Genomic DNA, 18,723 nt, shown 5'->3' on the forward strand with positions numbered 1-18,723 from the left:
GCCTTTTAGAGGTGTGTACATGTCTTCCACATTCTTTGATTTGATTTGACTATTTTAGATAAACATTTATGACATCTTTTAAAAAGTATTTTCCCGACTATAAGCCGCTACTTTTTTTTCCCCACACTTTGAACCTTGCGGCTTATACAAAGATGCGACTAACATATGGATTTGTCTTTGCTAAGGGCTAAATTATGGAATGGATTAAGCAAAGAAATCAAACAATGTACTAAAATGAAAATCAAGAAAAAGAAACTGTTCAAACTCAAAGGGTTTAAGGCCCTGTCTGCATTTAAGCCAGATAATTAGTTAAACGGATAATTATTTAGCCTAAGCCACACTAAACCATCGTTTAAGGTTCCCCTCCTTGAATGTCAAATCTCTTAGCTTTGTATGGACTTATTGATCGTTTACAAACTGAGTTCGGAGAGGAAGTGACGCCAAAAAGGCCGCACCCCACAACCAGCTTCATAACAAGCGGTTTTGTAACTCGGAGCTAACCACTGAAAAGATTGAGGCGAGTCATCCAGACATGCCCGTGTTTCTCCTTCTTCTACATGTACAGACGCTTGTGGAAAGGAAACGCGCGATTGCAGCTATTTGGGATACAACACATCTCAGACGGCAACATAGCAATGGTGAGCGACGGTTTTGGATAAGCCCTGGAAGAACGGCAGCCTGGTGGGATATGTTTGTTACAGAGTGTGTTGTGCCAGAGAAACGGCAAGATAACTTCCGAATGTCCAGGTCAGCTGTGATTCTACTTAGCAAAAAACTTTGTCCATTTGTCGAAGGGGAGACAACGAGAATGCAGGCTTCCGGAAAACGGCGAATGCATTCGTACTGGCAAAGCAGACTATCAGTTGTTGTCAGCCATGTATGTCGAGTGATTACTCAACGTCTAGTTTTGTACTCCGAAAACTAGTGTGAAGCCATGAAGTGGTTGCGGCCGTCAAGTACGACCGCCAATTTCAGCCTCCAAGCACAGTGTCCTGACCAGATATCTAGATCCCTAGATTGATTGTTGTAAAATGTTCTTTATCACATTGTTTACTTTCACACGTCCATTAAAGATATGATTAATTTATGCTGGCTCAGGTGTGATTCACTACAATAGTCTAACAGCTGCTGATGGTGAGGCAAGCAAGGTTTACTGTTAAAAGAAATGTGGCAATAGTCTACATTGAAACACAGGGTAAGAATACACATCCAGGTCTGAGGTGACTATGACGCGCGCATTTTTTTTCCCGCGTAAGCGTACTAGGTCGTGTTGCGTTGCGCCGGCGGACGCAGGGGATAGGGGGCCTTAAACGGTGGCATTGTGCGTGTGTGGACAGGGATAAGGTTAGGTGGGATAACCTTAGCCAGCTTAGGGGTCTAAGTACAAGTAAGAGGAATCCTGATAAACATCTTGAACTTTATTAAAAAAAGGATACAATTTTATTCATCTCATGACGGATGAATAAAGTATTCGATGACTTTTGATTGATCAGCCGTTTTACTGCCGTACCAAATGGAAACAATTAAGGTATGTAAGTAGAGATGTCCGATAATATATTATCGGCCGATACATGCCTTAAAATGTACTATCGGAAATTATCGGTAGCGGTTCGGAACTTATCGGTATCGGTTTCATAAAGTAAAATGTATGACTTTTTAAAACGCTGCTGTACGTAGTGGTACACGGACGTAGGGAGAAGTACAGAGCGCCAATAAACCTTAAAAGGCACTGCCTTTGCGTGCCGGTCCAATCACATAATATCTACGGCTTTTCACACCCACAAGTGAATGCAAGGCATACCCGATCAACAGCCATACAGGTCACACCGAGGGTGGCCGTATAAACAACTTTAACACTGTTACAAATATGCGCCACACTGTGAACCCACACCAAACAAGAATGACAAACACATTTCGGGAGAACATCCGCACCGTAACACAACATAAACACAACAGAACAAATACCCAGAACCCCTTGCAGCACTAAGTCTTCCGGGACGCTACAATATACACCCCTTCCCCCCCAACCTCGCCCACCTCGACCACCTCTCAGGGAGAGCATGTCCCAAATTCCAAGCTGCTGTTTTGAGGCATGTTGAAAGAAAATAATGCACTTTGTGACTTCAATAATAAATATGGCATTTTTTTCCATAACTTGAGTTGATTTATTTTGGAAAACCTTGTTACATTGTTTAATGCATCAAGCGGGGCATCACAACAAAATTAGGCACAATAATGTGTTAATTCCACGACTGTATATATCGGTATCGGTTGATATCGGAATCGGTAATTAAGAGTTGGACAATATGGGAAAATCGGATATCGGCAAAAAAGCCATTATCGGACATCTCTAAGTAAGTAAACACTTACAAAATATTTCAATGTAAATATGTCTTTTCACAATGTACCGGTATATATCTGCTGCTTACAGTCCGGTGCGGCTAATAAATGAAAACATATTTTTTTCTTCTCAAATTTAGTGGGTGCGGCTTATATATAAGGGTTGCAATTGGGGGATAAATCACCAAATGATTCCCGAGCGTGGCGCACGCTGCTGCTCACTGCTCCCCTCACCTCCCAGGGGGGGGAGAACATGGGGATGGGTCAAATGCAGAGGACATGTCACCACACCCAGTGTGTGTGTGTGTGTGTGTGACAATCATTGAGACTTTAACTTTATATAGTCCGGAAAATATGGTACATATTTAAAAAAAAAGCAGTAAAAAAAATCTTAAAACTTTCCAAAAAGTTTTTGGAAAGTTTTTGTAAAGCTATGCTTTGGCCCCTGGTACCAAATTCCCACACCGCTTCCCATTTAAAGTTAAAGTACCAATGATTGTCACACACACACTAGGTGTGGTGAAATGTGTCCTCTGCATTTGACCCATCCCCTTGATCACCCCCTGGGAGGTGAGGGGAGCAGTGGGCAGCAACGGTGCCACGCCCAGGAATCATTTTTGGGGATTTAACCCCCAATTCCAACCCTTGACAACCTACCGATCTCATTGAGAAGCACAAACAAAGATAGAGAACTAACACGACGCATACCTGCTAGCTGTATGCACATACTACATATTTAACAGGGATTGATGAGAAACAGGCACAGTTACAATAAGTGCTTGTTTTAGAAGACAAGTTCCATGAGTCTATGCGTGCGGCAGGCAGGGTCATCAATTGGGACAAGGGACATTTGATGGTTTGCTCCATTTAGCGAGCAGAAAGCTGGAGCGCGGAGAGAAATATGACAGGCAGAAGTGACAAGAGGAGGGTGCAATTATGCGGAGATGTCACCGTTATGCTCATCTCACACACCTGCCTGGTGAACCGGTGTTCAGCTTCACTGACATGCACTTGTCCCGCCTTGAAACAGAGGGTCTGGAAAGGAAACATAAATTCCAATGACAGTATTGACCTACATGTGCACCGTGTTCTACAATGTATTTAATCACTGGTGCATTGTCAGACATTAACCTCGTATGCCCAAAGTGCCCCCTCCCTTGTATTGGGGACAACAGTGGACGCTTGCTATAGTAACAATATTCAATATTCATACTCACTATGCTAACCAATGTCTATCATAAGAGTAAACGGCAAACAGTAAGACAAGATGTATTATCATCTGTATCATATTTCCACTTTTTTGGTTACAGTATTTTCCGGACCATAGGGCGCACCGGACTATAAGACGCACTGCAGATGAATGGTCTATTTTTGATCTTTTTTCATATATAAGGCGCACCAGATTATAGGGCGCATTAAAGTACCGTATTTTTCGGACTATAAGTCGCAGTTTCTTTCATAGTTTGGCCGGGCTCCAGTGCGATTTATATATGTTTTTTTCCTACTTTATTATGCATTTTCGGCAGGTGCGACTTATACTCCGGTGCGACTTATACTCCGAAAAATACGGTAGTCATATTATTTTTTTTTTTTTTTCTAAATGTAAAACACTTCCTTGTGGTCTACGTAACATGTAATGGTTGTTCTTTGGTCAAAATGTTGCCTAGATTATGTTTTACAGATCATCTTCAAGCCGCTTTCTGACAGTCGCTTTCGGATACGCCGTTTTGTGGGCGGTTTTATTTACGTGACTCACCTTCAGCAGCGTCTTCTCCCCGACCCGACATCTTTGTTGTAGCGGTGTAGCGTGCAAGGACGGGAGTGGAAGAAGTGTCAAAAGATGGAGTTAACTGTTTTAATGACATTCAGATTTACTTAAATCAATAACGGAGCAGAGTCTTCTCCTCGACATCGTTGTTGTAGCGGTGTAGCGTGCAAGGACGGGAGTGGAAGAAGTGTCAAAAGATGGAGCTAACTGCTTTAATGACATTCAGACTTTACTTAAATCAATAACGGAGCAGTGTCTCCTCATCAGGAAACAACAACAACAATACTGGGAACAGAACTCTCTAATAACTAAAGTTCTTGGGTGCATAATGTAAACTCACTACACCGGTGTGTTTTAGCGCTTTCATGGCGAGTTTACTGACTGATATAAGTAAGAACTTTACACTACTTTATATTAGAAATGGCAACAGCGGAGGATTTAATGTCCCATAACAAGAAGATAGAGAAAAAGAAGAAGCTTATCGACTACTGCAAAGGCGGACACGCGCAACTTTTCAGGAATTATGCAGATCCCAAATACACATCAGCAGGTACCAGAAGGTAAGAGAAGTTGCTTTTGCATAATATTGCAAAAAAAAAAATGTCAGATTATATGTCTTATCTTATACACACACACCATAATAATACTCGTATGTTGAAGCACAGTACAATCCATCAGGCAGTGCGGCATCGTAGCTTACCAAAGTCGTACTAAAACATGTTAAATGATATCCTGTCCTACCACATTTATTATAATATCCTGTATTAAAAAGTGGTTGTCCTCAAGTTTCCTCCAGATAAATTCTAACAAAACGGAAAATCTGATAATTGCTCCTGATAAAAAGATCCCCCTGATCAAGAACTCCCTTGGTGCATCTGTTATAAGCAGCCTCAGAAACCTTGGGGTTGTGTTTGATCAGTCCATGTCTTTGGAGGATCACTGTCGTCAACTGACCAAAAACTGTTTTTATCATCTCAGAAATATTTCTCAAGTTAAAAATTTGTTGTCAAAATTGGATCTCGAAATGATCGTTCACATGTTCATTTAATTTCGTATTGACTACTGCAGTTCTCTCTTCACTCTTTTCCATAAGTCAACGCTAAAGAGACTTCAGACTGTATGCGACTGCCAGACTTTAGACCGGTGCACCCAGAACAGCCCATATTACCCTCATTGTATCCAGTCTTTATTTGGCTTCCAGTTAAATTTTGCATTGAGTTTAAGACATTCCGTGCATTGCATGGTGGGGCCCTTCAGTACATAACTGACTTGCTTTGCCCCTACTTTTCAGGGCGCAGGGTCTTCTAAAGATCCCCAAAACTCGTTTTAAAACCCGTGGAGACCTGGCATTCCAGGCTATAGCTCCCAGACTCTGGAAGCACTTGCACCAGTCCCTCTGTGATCTCGACTGTGTTGAAACTTTTAAGAAACATTCTAAAACTTCTCTTTTTAGTCAAGCTTTTAGTTAATGCACCTTTTAACTATCAATTTTAATCCACTTTGTATCATTTTTGTTGTTTTTATTGAATTGTTGTTTTACTTCACCTATGTTTCGTACAATACTTTTTGATTTTATCTGTGAAAAGTGCGTTATAAACTAGATCAGGCAATTCCTGAAGGAATTGCCTGTGAATGCTCCAATGCTGAAGTTAAAATGAAATCCTGGAATTTTTAAAGAATTGTTGAAAAAGAGCACACAATTCCCAAACAGGCTGAATATTTTGAAAGTGGAACAGTTTGAATCAGATGTAAAATGTGGGAGTTGTGGAACTTTAAAATATGTTCCATTGATTTAAAAACATTTGGGAATTTTGGGAAAAGAGGCAATTATTTTGAAAATGGTAAAACAAACTTGAATGGTCTGAATGAGTTGAAATGGTTGGTGTTGACATTTTTCAAATCGGTTAAGAAAAACCCCGGCCGGCCGAGTCATACCAAAGACTATAAAAATGGGACCCATTACCTCCCTGCTTGGCACTCAGCATCAATGGTTGGGATTGAGGGTTAAATCACCAACAATTATTCCCGGGCACGGCCACCGCTGCTGCTCACTGCTCCCCTCATCTACCAGGTGATGATGGGTCAAATGCAGAGGATAATCTCACCACACCTAGTGTGTGTGTGACTTTAACTTTTAACTTTAAATTGAGAAATGGTATTACGGAATTCCTGGAATTTTGGGAAAACCGGGATATTTTCCAGTTCATAAAACTACTTCGTTTTTTGTCCTGATTAAGAGGAATGTTTTGACAGTGGAACAATTGAAATGCGTTATAAAATGTGGACGGAGTAGTCGCCAGAAAAAAGGATGGAAATAGGGCTTTGGAAAACCAGGAATTCCGGAAAATCCTGGAATTTTTTTGAACTTCAAAAAAAGGGTAGTTCAAATTTCCAGGATGGTGGAATGTGTTGAAGATAGAATGGTTTGAGTCGGTTGAAAAATTTGGAAATGGAAGTTTGAAAAATGGGCAATTCATTTTGAATGGGACAAACGCCCCAGGAAAAACGGAAATTCTGGAAAATCTGGGCAATTTTTGGAATTTGTCAAGGGAATGCCCGCGATTCCCGAATAGGCTGAACAGTTTGAAGTTGGAACGTTTTTAATCGGATGAAAAATGCGGATGGTAGAGCGTGGCAAAATCTGGAGAAGAAGAAGTTTAATACATAGATGAATTTTGGTGTAGAAAACCATATTTGGAGCATTCACACAGTAAAAAGTACTTACCTACTTACTTAATATGTGTCGTGTTGTATGTTTTTCTCTATAGGCCCACTGGGATGGCCTGACTGGGAGGATAACTTTCAACCAGAGTAACGGCTTGAGGACAGACTTTGACCTCGACGTCGTCAGCCTGAAGGAAGACGGTCTCGAGAAGGTAACCTACTTTATGTGTGCATTCATAAATACGCATTAAAATACTTAAAGGGGAACATTATCACCAGACCTATGTAAGCGTCAATATATACCTTGATGTTGCAGAAAAAAGACCATATATTTTTTTAACCGATTTCCGAACTCCAAATGGGTGAATTTTGGCGAATTAAACGCCTTTCTATTATTCGCTCTCGGAGCAAAGACGTCACAACGTGATGTAACATCTGGAAGCAATCCGCCATTTTCTCAAACACATTACAAACACCGAGTCAAATCAGCTCTGTTATTTTCCGTTTTTTCGACTGTTTTTCGTACCTTGGAGACATCATGCCTCGTCGGTGTGTTGTCGGAGGGTGTAACAACACGAACAGGGACGGATTCAAGTTGCACCAGTGGCCCAAAGATGCGAAAGTGGTTTGTTCCGCACACTTTACCGACGAAAGCTATGCTACGACAGAGATGGCAAGAATGTGTGGATATCCTGCGACACTCAAAGCGGATGCATTTCCAACGATAAAGTCAAAGAAATCTGCCGCCAGACCCCCATTGAATCTGCCGGAGTGTGTGAGCAATTCAGGGACAAAGGACCTCGCTAGCACGGCAAGCAATGGCGGCAGTTTGTTCCCGCAGACGAGCGAGCTAAACCCCCTATCGACCCTAGCTTCCCTGGCCTGCTGACATCAACTCCAAAACTGGACAGATCAGCTTTCAGGAAAAGAGCGCGGATGAGGCTATGTCTACAGAATATATTAATTGATGAAAACTGGGCTGTCTGCACTCTCAAACTGCACGTTGTTGCCAAATGTATTTCATATGCTGTAAACCTAGTTCATAGTTGTTAGTTTCCTTTAATGCCAAACATGTGACGATCGGGGCGCATGGTGATGCGGGGTTTTGTTCTCCCAGGATGCAACGGACTTCGGACACAGCGTGAAGGTAAAAGAAATGATTTATTTACGAAATAACTCAGAATAAACAAAGAAAAGGGTGCTCATAGCACAAAAGGTAAAACTAAGAAAGACTAGCGTGGGAGCTAACAGGTACAGATCCAGAACAAAAGTCGTCAACTGTTGCATGAAAACAAACTACGAAGCAAGAACGAATGACAGGGAGGACAGGCTTAAATAATAATGTCAGTGATGACAAACAGGTGCGCGTCGGGAACAAACGCGGCAGGTGAAAATAATAAGTAGCCATGGCAACAAACTCAGGTGTACAGAACAGGTACTCAAGGAGTCCAAAACTAACCAAAAACACAAGTATCTTGAAAACGTAAACAAAAAATATGATCCGGGCAGCGGATCATAACAAAACAAACACATACCAATCGTTGGTTAGAAGGCGATCGCCGAATTCGTCCTCGCTTTCTCCCGTGTCGCTGGCTGTCGTGTCGTTTTCGTCGTTTTCGCTTGCATTCGGTTCAAACCGATATGGCTCAATAGCTTCAGTTTCTTCTTCAATTTCGTTTTCGCTACCTGCCTCCACACTACAACCATCCGTTTCAATACATGCGTAATCTGTTGAATCGCTTAAGCCGCTGAAATCCGAGTCTGAATCCGAGCTAATGTCGCTATAGCTTGCTGTTCTTTCCGCCATGTTTGTTTGTGTTGGCATCACTGTGTGACGTCACAGGAAAATGGACGGGTGTATATAACGATGGCGAAAATCAGGCACTTTGAAGCTTTTTTTTAGGGATATTGCGTGATAGGTAAAATTTTGAAAAAAACTTCGAAAAATAAAATAAGCCACTGGGAACTGATTTTTAATGGTTTTAACCCTTCTGAAATTGTGATAATGTTCCCCTTTAACATGTGAGGACCGGATGTGTGAGTGGTAAAATCCTGCTGAATTGTCATGTCCTCTTCCTCTTGTGTGTGCTCATTCAATTGGCACATTTACTTTGGCAACTAAACCAGACGAGATGGACCAGTGTGTTCCCCTTTTTTTTGCATTTTACTCAGGAGTTGGTGGAAAAAAATAAGCTGATTCCAAAATATCTCGTCTAGAACTAAACAGAATACTCAAATCAATGTTTCCAAAGTTCGGAAAGTTATATGCTGGCTATCAAAACAGCAACAATAAGGCCGTGTATATACTTTACTACCCTCCCTCCCCGGTTGCTGGGAGATTTATGATGAAACCCCGACGCCTCAATGAGAGCCATCTACTGCAAAATGAAAATAAATTGGATGCAGCCATCCGGGGATAAATATGAGGATAAAACTGGCATTTCATGCTGAAGAATAACACACTGAGCAAGTCTGAAGTTAACTAACAATGTTTTTTTCTCATCAATTTTTATTTTCAAAATTAAAATGCATTCAAATGGAATATTCAAATATTCAGACATTGGAAAATGACGATTTTCTATGATGCCGTGAATCAGTCAAATAAGAAGAAGTGTGTCTCATGAGTTTGTGGCATTTGAGAAGTGTCTTTTGTCTATTGCATGGGTGTCAAACTCTGGTCCGCGGGCCAAATTTGGGACGCTACAAGGTCTGTGTGTGAGGGCGGGTGGGGGTCTGCGTTTGGTGGTAGCAGGAAAGGGGGGTGGGCGGGGGTATATTGTAGCGTCCCGGAAGAGTTAGTGCTGCAAAGGGTTCTGGGTATTTGTTCTGTTGTGTTTATGTTGTGTTACTTGTCAGGCTTGTCCCTGACAGTTTGGTCAAGTTTTAGTTTTTCCTCTGTCATTTCCTGTCAACGCTCTTATTTTGGTTCTGTTTCCTGTTTCTCCCTGAGTGCTGTGTCCCTTCAGCTGTGGCTGATTGGCACCTGGCCACACCTGGTGTCAATCAGCCAGCTGCTATTTATACCTGCCCTACCCTCCAGTCACGGCTGGATCATTGTCGTTCCTACCTGTCGTGTCGTTGTTCTTAATACTTGTCGTTGTAGCTCTGTCTACTTTTGGTTTCACTTTGCTCATGTCCTAGTTCCTTCGTGTCACAGTAAGTGTTTTTGGTTTCTTGTCCACAGTTAGCCTCTGTGCTATTTTAGTTCATAGCCAAGTTTGTTCTCCGCCTTGTGCGCGCCTTTTGTTACCCTTTCGTTTGTTGTTTTGCCTTAGTGTATAATTAAATCATGTTTTCTCGTACAATGCCTTCCGCCTTCTCTGCATCTTGGGGTTCGTCACCTACAAACTCTGACATTACTGTGCGGATGTTCTCCCGAAATGTGTTTGTCATTCTTGTTTGGTGTGGATTCACAGTGTGGCGTATATTTCTAACAGTGTTAAAGTTGTTTATACGGCCACTCTCGGTGTAAACTGTATCGCTGTCGATGAAGTATGCGTTGCATTTACGTGTGTGTGTGCGTACAGGAGCCGCTCATATCTTGTGACTGGGCAAGCACGTTGTTAGAAGGGATGAAAAGCGGACGTGACGTCAGCTGGTAGAGGACGTTAAAAGCAGTGCCTGTAAGGCACGCCCCCAAGACTGTGGAATACGATGTATAATGACTGATGAACAACTTCGTTCGATAATGAAGGTTGCCTCAGCTCAAAGCCTGAGCCCCGACATTAATGAACTAGCATCCAAGAAAAGTTGGCAGGTATCTGGCTTGGGCACATCAGACTAGATCAGTGTGTTGCAAACTGAGCAGTTTAAAGTCCTGAATGGTTGGTTTATTCATTATTTTATTTTCAAATTTATTAGCCTGTGGAAAAAGTTAATGTTGATATTTACCTCAGAAGGCTGCAAATAGAAAAGAGGCATTACATTTTTTTTTTAAATTGTATTTGATATGCCATTGATATTTTTTAATTATTATTATTATTATTTGAAACTCGATTTTGCATGTCACTATATAGTTATATAAGCCTTGCTTGTTCAATATTTAATGCAAAACTTGTTTGGGTCCCTATTAAAAGGTTAATTTGTTCAACCTTGGCCCGCGGCTTTGTTCGGTTTTAAATTTCGGCCCACTCTGTATTTGAGTTTGACACCCCTGGTCGTATTAGTGCCAAATACACTATATTGCCAAAAGTATTTGGCCACGCCTCCAAATGATCAGAAATAGGTGTCTTAATCACTTGGCCTGGCAACAGGTGTATAAAATCAAGCACTTAGGCATGGAGACTGTTTCTACAAACATTTGTGCAAGAATGGGCCGCTCTCAGGAGCTCAGTGATTTCCAGCGTGGAACTGTCATAGGATGCCACCTGTGCAACAAATCCAGTCGTGAAATTTCCTCGCTCCTAAATATACCAAAGTCAACTGTCAGCTTTATTATAAGAAAATGGAAGAGTTTGGGAACAACAGCAACTCAGCCACAAAGTGGTAGGCCACGTAAACTGACAGAGAGGGGTCAGCAGATGCTAAAGCGCATAAGTCAGTTGCTACAGAGCTCCAAACTTCATGTGACCTTCCAATTAGCCCACGTACAGAGTTTCATGGAATGGGTTTCCATGGCCGTGCGGCTGCATCTAAGCCATACAACACCAACTCTGATGGACGAGTCTGGGTTTGGAGGTTGCCAGGAGAACGGTACATTTCAGACTGCATTGTGCCGAGTGTGAAATTTGGTGGAAGAGGAATTATGGTGTGGGGTTGTTTTTCAGGAGTTGGGCTTGACCCCTTAGTTCCAGTGAAAAGAACTTTGAATGCTCCAGGATACCAAAACATTTTGGACAATTCCATGCTCCCAACCTTGTGGGAACAGTTTCCTCTTCTAACATGACTGTGCACCAGTGCACAAAGCAAGGTCCATAAAGACATGGATGACAGAGTCTGGTGTGGATGAACTTGACTGGCCTGCACAGAGTCCTGACCTGAACCCGATAGAACACCTTTGGGATGAATTAGAACGGAGACTGAGAGTCAGGCCTTTCTCGACCAACATCAGTGAGTGACCTCACCAATGTTCTTATGGAAGAATGGTCGAAAATTCCTATAAACACACTCCGCAACCTTGTGGACAGCCTTCCCAGAAGAGTTGAAGCTGTAATAGCTGCAAAAGGTCATATTGAACCCTATGGGTTAGAAATGGGATGGCACTTCAAGTTCATAGGTGAGTCAAGGCAGGTGGCCACACTACAAAACAGAAGTGTGGGATACTTCTCTTGTTGCCTTATTTGTATTTGACTTTATGTAGAGGCATTGCGGAGATATTTATAAAACAATCCTTCCTTCTTCCTCCAAACCGTTTGGAATGTGACTTTTTGTTCAAGTGTGACATCAGTGGATTATCAATGTATGGCAGACATTTACCCAAAACATCCTTGCGTGACTCAGCCAATTTAAATGTATTTAAATCCGGCTGTGCTACAACATCATGTCGACGATGAAACCCAAAGAAGGAAAACGCTCTGTTTGTTTGTTTTAATCAGCACAAGTCACTACACAAACTTTCAGCCTCATCTGAAGTAATAAGTGCCTTACTTTTAACTTTTATGATCCGTGGCAATGTGCCTTCGACTGTGAGGAAGTCGCTTCAAGTGCGCTGAGATTAGCCCTGTTTCAACCACAGACCTTCACAAAAAGATTAAAAAAATACTTTTAATTGCGGGCTTGGTGAGTGCTATGGCAATGGAGCAGACAATGAAACGGTTAAGTAATAACGGTAGGTTAGTGGACAAAAACATCAAGTTCACACGTGACAGTAAGTTGCCTTTTTTGGACTGTAAAGTTAAAGTTAAAGTACCAATGATTGTCACACACACACTAGGTGTGGCGAAATTATTCTCTGCATTTGACCCATCACCCTTGATCACCCCCTGGGAGGTGAGGGGAGCAGTGGGCAGCAGCGGTGGCCGCGCCCGGGAATTATTTTTGGTGATTTAACCCCCAATTCCAACCCTTGATGCTGAATGCCAAGGTAATGAGCAGAGGTGGGTAGAGTAGCCAGAAATTGTACTCAAGTAAGAGTACTGTTACTTTAGAGATTTATTACTCAAGTAAAAGTAAGGAGTAGTCACCCAAATATTTACTTGAGTAAAAGTAAAAAGTATGTTGTGAAAAAACTACTCAAGTACTGAGTAACTGATGAGTAACATACACACTCATATCATATATATATATATATATATATATATATATATATATATATATATATATATATATATATATATATATATATATATATATACATACATACATATACATTGATATATACAGTATATAATTTATAAGTATTTATTTTGCTGTTTTTGTTTACATGTTAAAGGTGTTTTAATGAATATACATGCATGTTTAACATATAGATTCCTTTCTTTAATGAAGACTAGAATATAAGTTGGTGTATTACCTGATTCTGATGACTTGCGTTGATTGTAATCAGACAGTCGTGATGATAACGTCCACGTTTTCAAATGGAGGAGAAGAAAAGTTCCTCCTTTCTGTCTAATACCACATGGAAGTGGTGGGTTTTTGGCATCCTATTTGTCCAGTTTCCATATTCGTTTTTATGCACTTTACAAGAAATATATTGGCGTCAAACTCCGTAGCTTGCTAGCTTGTTTACGATGGCTTTCGGAGACTCTTGTTTTGAAAGCGCAGGCGCGATGGCGCGGCACTTTTATTGTGAAGACAGGAACGTCCTCATGTGCGGTCAGTCTTGAGGCTTTTGACGGTACGGTTGAAATAAAACAAGTATCTTTTTTCCCTCACACTTTTGATTGATTGATTGGAACTTTTATTATTAGATTGCACAGTACAGTACACATTCCGTACAATTGACCACTAAATGGTAACACCCCAATAAGTTTTTCAACTTGTTTAAGTCAGGTCATGTGACCACCTGGCTCTGTTTGATTGGTCCAACGTCACCAGTGACTGCATCTGATTGGTGGAACGAAGTGAAACGTCACCAGTAAGGCAGGCACTTTGAAGGTCTGTCTGACAGACCAAAACAAACAAAGCGTGCATTAACAGATCGATAAAAATTAGCAGCGAGTAGCGAGCTGAATGTAGATAAAAGTAGCGGTGTAAAAGTAGCGTTTCTTCTCTATAAATATACTCAAGTAAAAGTAAAAGTATGTTGCATTAAAACTACTCTTAGAAGTACAATTTATCCCAAAAGTTACTCAAGTAGATGTAACGGAGTAAATGTAGCGCGTTACTACCCACCTCTGACAGTAGGTTAGTGGACAAAAACATCAAGTTCACACGTGACAGTAAGTTGCCTTTTTTGGACTGTAAAGTTAAAGTTAAAGTACCAATGATTGTCACACACACACTAGGTGTGGTGAAATTATTCTCTGCATTTGACCCATCACCCTTGATCACCCCCTGGGAGGTGAGGGAAGCAGTGAGCAACAGCGGTGGCCGCGCCCGGTAATTATTTTTGGTGATTTAACCCCCAATTCCAACCCTTGATGCTGAGTGCCGAGCAGGGAGGTAATGAGTCCCATTTTTATAGTCTTTGGTATGACTCGGCCGGGGTTTGAACTCAGAACCTACCGATCTCAGGGCGGACACTCTAACCACTAGGCCACTGAGTAGGTTGGGGGTGCACCGTTTCTGGAGGTACTGCAATACCAGGTCGATGCGTGGAGTGGCTGGAGCAAGCCCCTATTCCATCTCCCTATTCCAAAAATCAAATTAATATATGGTCCCCGGATAGGGGACGTATCAGATATTAAACTGATAAGAACAGATACTACACTTGATCTTAGCCAAAAGCCCGGGTCACATTGGAGAAAACAGGGGCCTCCATGTTGGGGTTTACCGAAAACCCACACATGCTGATCAATACCTACCTTTTTGACTCAGAACACCCACTGGAACACAAACTGGGCGTTATCAGAACCCTACCAGGCCACAGGCAAAAGATAAAGAGCATAAGCATTTGAGGGAATCTAAGAACTGGACAGGGCTACTTGGATGAGAGGTGAAACGTCTTCCAAGACAAACCAAGCAGTCCAATTGCGATCAATTGAATGCCCTGAGATTACAATGACCTGGATGAATGAGAACATTCATAGACAACAGTAGGTTAGAAATGTTTGAATGATACAATGTTAGTTCGAGTTGTTGTGTAGCGAGCTTAGCCCTCTAATGTGACTCAATAGCATCACCGTCCACTGGCAAAATAAAGAATGATTTTTCTAACAACTACTGTATTTTTCGGAGTATAAGTCGCACCGGAGTATAAGTCGCACCTGCCGAAAATGCATAATAAAAAAGGGAAAAAACATAAGTCGCACTGGAGCCCGGCCAAACTATAAAAAAAACTGTGACTTATAGTCCGAAAAACACGGTACTTTTAATTGGATCAGTGCATACTTTGTATGGCAATGGACCAGTTCATATTGTCAGACCTCAATTGTTTACAAGGATTCGAAGCAGCAGTGCAGTAAAAGTATCAACATGATATAGAATAGAAAATAATTTCATGGTCAAGATACACATGCTTTCGTCCGGAATTTAGCATTGGAGAGATAAAAACTCGGTATAAGTTTAACCTTAGCCAGCGTTTCGTACCGGAAATCTACTCCTTCAGTCGACAACAAACCTCGCTGAGATGCTGTTCTCGGTATATCATCCAGGATGTTGTGTTGTGGTAAAGTCAAGTACAAATTGGATAGATGTGGCAATCACCGGTGTGTCTTACCAAAACAAAACAACTCCTGTAGTAAACAAAGCTGCCAGACGAAAGGCTAGTCAGAGTGAAGGGGCGTGGTAAAGAGAGCTTCATTTGCATCTAAAAACTCTGCCTCTCAAAACCAACCTTTTTTTTTAAGGAAGCCAAAATATGGCTTGAATACAAAAAAAAAAATCTATGCACATTTTGACCAAAGAAACCACAATTACATGTTATATAAAACAAAATTAAGTGTTTTAAAAATAGAAATCATGATATGACACTCTTTAATAGAGTTACAAACCCCGTTTCCATATGAGTTAGGAAATTGTGTTAGATGCAAATATAAACGGAATACAATGATTTGCAAATCATTTTCAACCCATATTCAGTTGAATATGCTACAAAGACAACATATTTGATGTTCAAACTGATAAACATTATTTTGTTTGCAAATAATCATGAACTTTAGAATTTGATGCCAGCAACACGTGGCAAAGAAGTTGGGAAAGGTGGCAATAAATACTGATAAAGTTGAGGAATGCTCATCAAACACTTATTTGGAACATCCCACAGGTGTGCAGGCTAGTTGGGAAGAGGTGGGTGCCATGATTGGGTATAAAAACAGCTTCCCAAAAAATGCTCAGTCTTTCACAAGAAAGGATGGGCCGAGGTACACCCCTTTCTCAAAGTGCAATTGCAAGGAATTTAGGGATTTTAACATAGACGGTCCATATTATCATCAAAAAGTTCAGAGAATCTGGAGAAATCACTCCACGTAAGCGGCATGGCCAGAAACCAACATTGAATGACCGTGACCTTCGATCCCTCAGACGGCACTGTATCAAAAACCGACATCAATCTCTAAAGGATATCACCACATGGGCTCAGGAACACTTCAGAAAACAACTGTCACTAAATACAGTTGGGCGCTACATCTGTAAGTGCAAGTTAAAGCTCTACTATGCAAAGCGAAAGGCATTTATCAACAACATCCAGAAACGCCGCCGGCTTCTTTGGGCCCAAGATCAACTAAGATGGACTCATGCAAAGTGGAAAAGTGTTCTGTGGTCTGACGAGTCCACATTTCAAATTGTTTTTGGAAATATTCGACATCGTGTCATCCAGGCCAAAGGGGAAGCGAACCATCCAGACTGTTATCGACGCAAAGTTCAAAAGCCAGCATCTGTGATGGTATGGGGGTGCATTGGTGCACAAGGCATGGGTAACTTAAAGTTAAAGTTAAAGTTAAAGTACCAATGATTGTCACACACACACTAGGTGTGGCGAGATTATTCTCTGCATTTGACCCATCACCCTTGATCACCCCCTGGGAGGTGAGGGGAGCAGTGGGCAGCAGCGGTGGCCACGCCCGGGAATCATTTTGGTGATTTAACCCCCAATTGCAACCCTTGATGCTGAGTGCCAAGCAGGGAGGTAATGGGTCCCATTTTTATAGTCTTTGGTATGACTCGGCCGGGGTTTGAACTCACAACCTACCGATCTCAGGGCGGACATTCTAACCACTAGGCCATCTGTGAAGGCACCATTAATGCTGAAAGGTACATACAGGTTTTAGAACAACACATGCTGCCATCTAAGCGTTGTCTTTTTCATGGACGCCCCTGCTTATTTCAGCAAGACAATGCCAAGCCACATTCAGCACGTGTTACAACAGCGTGGCTTCGTAAAAAAAGAGTGCGGGTACATTCCTGGCCCACCTGCAGTCCAGGCCTGTCTCCCATCAAAAATGTGTGGCGTAAAATATGACAGCGGAGACCCCGAACTGATGAACGACTGAAGCTCTACATAAAACAAGAATGGGAAATAATTCCACTTTCAAAGCTTCAACAATTAGTTTCCTCAGTTCCCAATCGTTTATTGAGTGAGAAAGAAAAGGTGATGCAACACAGTGGTGAACATGCCCTTTCCCAACTACTTTGGCACGTGTTGCAGCCATGAAATTCTAAGTTAATTATTATTTGCAAAAAATAAAAAATAAAGTTTATGAGTTTGAACATCAAATATCTTGTCTTTGTAGTGCATTCAATTGAATATGCGTTGAAAAGGATTTGCAAATCATTGAATTCCGTTTATATTTACATCTAACACAATCTCCCAACTCACATGGAAACAGGGTTTGTATATGTAATTTTAAAAATGGCAACAAAACACATGCAGTAACTACTACCACTAAGGAAAATATAAAACAACTACTTCAACTCTGAAGCAGTGTTTCTTGACCATAGATATTACATTGTTTGGCCGCGAGCGCCCCCTCAAGGGCCACCAAATATCTGTTTCTCAGCTGTGGTTCGTACACAGTAATGACAATATCAAACAAACAGAGAAAATCTGGAGTTTAAGTCAAAGAGAAGTTTCTTAAGCATAAAAATTTGACTAAAGTGGTTAAGCTGTATTTTCATTTGCACGTTAGTTTTATTGATAGAAGAAACATATTCATTACTCATTTAGTTGATTTATTTTCGTACAACATAATTGTGTTTAAATGTATTTGTCAGTTATCGAGTCCCTTATTATGCAGTATAGTCTTTATTATTCTAATCAGCCTGACCTAAGGCTAAGATTTATGCTTTGAATAAATATTAAATAATTGTGTTTTTTTACACATGATTTCATATAATTTGCCTAACTATAAGTAGGTTAGATATAATTATTGAATACGATAAAAATCAAGAGTTTTTTTTTATTTTTTATTAATATTTGAATGGGCCCTGTGTAGAATAAATGTCGGGCCCCGAGGTCAAAAATATTAAGAACCCCTTTAAAGCATGCTGGGAAATTGGAAGCGAGGTGTGCTCCCCATTGGAATTCATGCACACATTGCATCTGCGCATGAATTAAAGGGATGCAGAAATGTAATTGTGCACATGTAAATTAAATTAAATGACATAATGAACAAAATATAGCGTTATTAACGATTATACTCAAAAAAGATTCATTATGTGTGTAATTATATTTCCGCTTTTCGTTGAATTCATAATAATTCATGAATTCCATGCTTTGCAGTACCTTCTTTGAAAAAGTTGTGCAAAACACATCTGCAAAGTGGACATAGCAGCTTAGCTTCCTCCACGAATACAAAGTAGTATCCCTGTCTACATGTCATATATTAAGTTTCTGGATAATGATTTAAAATGTTGTTTCTTTATGACACCATGAGTCAGACTGTTTCGTTAATTTGTGATCTCCTATCTAATAA

The 18,723-nt window shown here is 41.0% G+C and overlaps 1 protein-coding gene and 1 non-coding gene across 4 annotated transcripts in view; one reads left to right on the plus strand and one right to left on the minus strand.

Annotated features, from left to right (window-relative positions):
* The window catches only part of grik2 (glutamate receptor, ionotropic, kainate 2), a 581,700-nt gene that overhangs the window by 405,870 nt on the left and 157,107 nt on the right, over positions 1 to 18,723 (plus strand). For all 3 annotated transcript variants that reach the window (XM_061948573.2, XM_061948579.2, XM_072912957.1), the window contains exon 9: positions 6,877 to 6,984. In XM_061948573.2, coding sequence (XP_061804557.2) covers positions 6,877 to 6,984 — 108 coding nt within the window. The remainder of the gene's footprint in view (positions 1 to 6,876; positions 6,985 to 18,723) is intronic.
* Positions 14,422 to 14,611, minus strand: LOC133605483 (U2 spliceosomal RNA). The gene has a single exon (XR_009815151.2). It is a non-coding gene; the product is annotated as a U2 spliceosomal RNA (small nuclear RNA).

The sequence above is a fragment of the Nerophis lumbriciformis genome, linkage group LG04 (assembly GCF_033978685.3).
Source record: "Nerophis lumbriciformis linkage group LG04, RoL_Nlum_v2.1, whole genome shotgun sequence".
NCBI classification, from domain to species: domain Eukaryota; kingdom Metazoa; phylum Chordata; class Actinopteri; order Syngnathiformes; family Syngnathidae; genus Nerophis; species Nerophis lumbriciformis.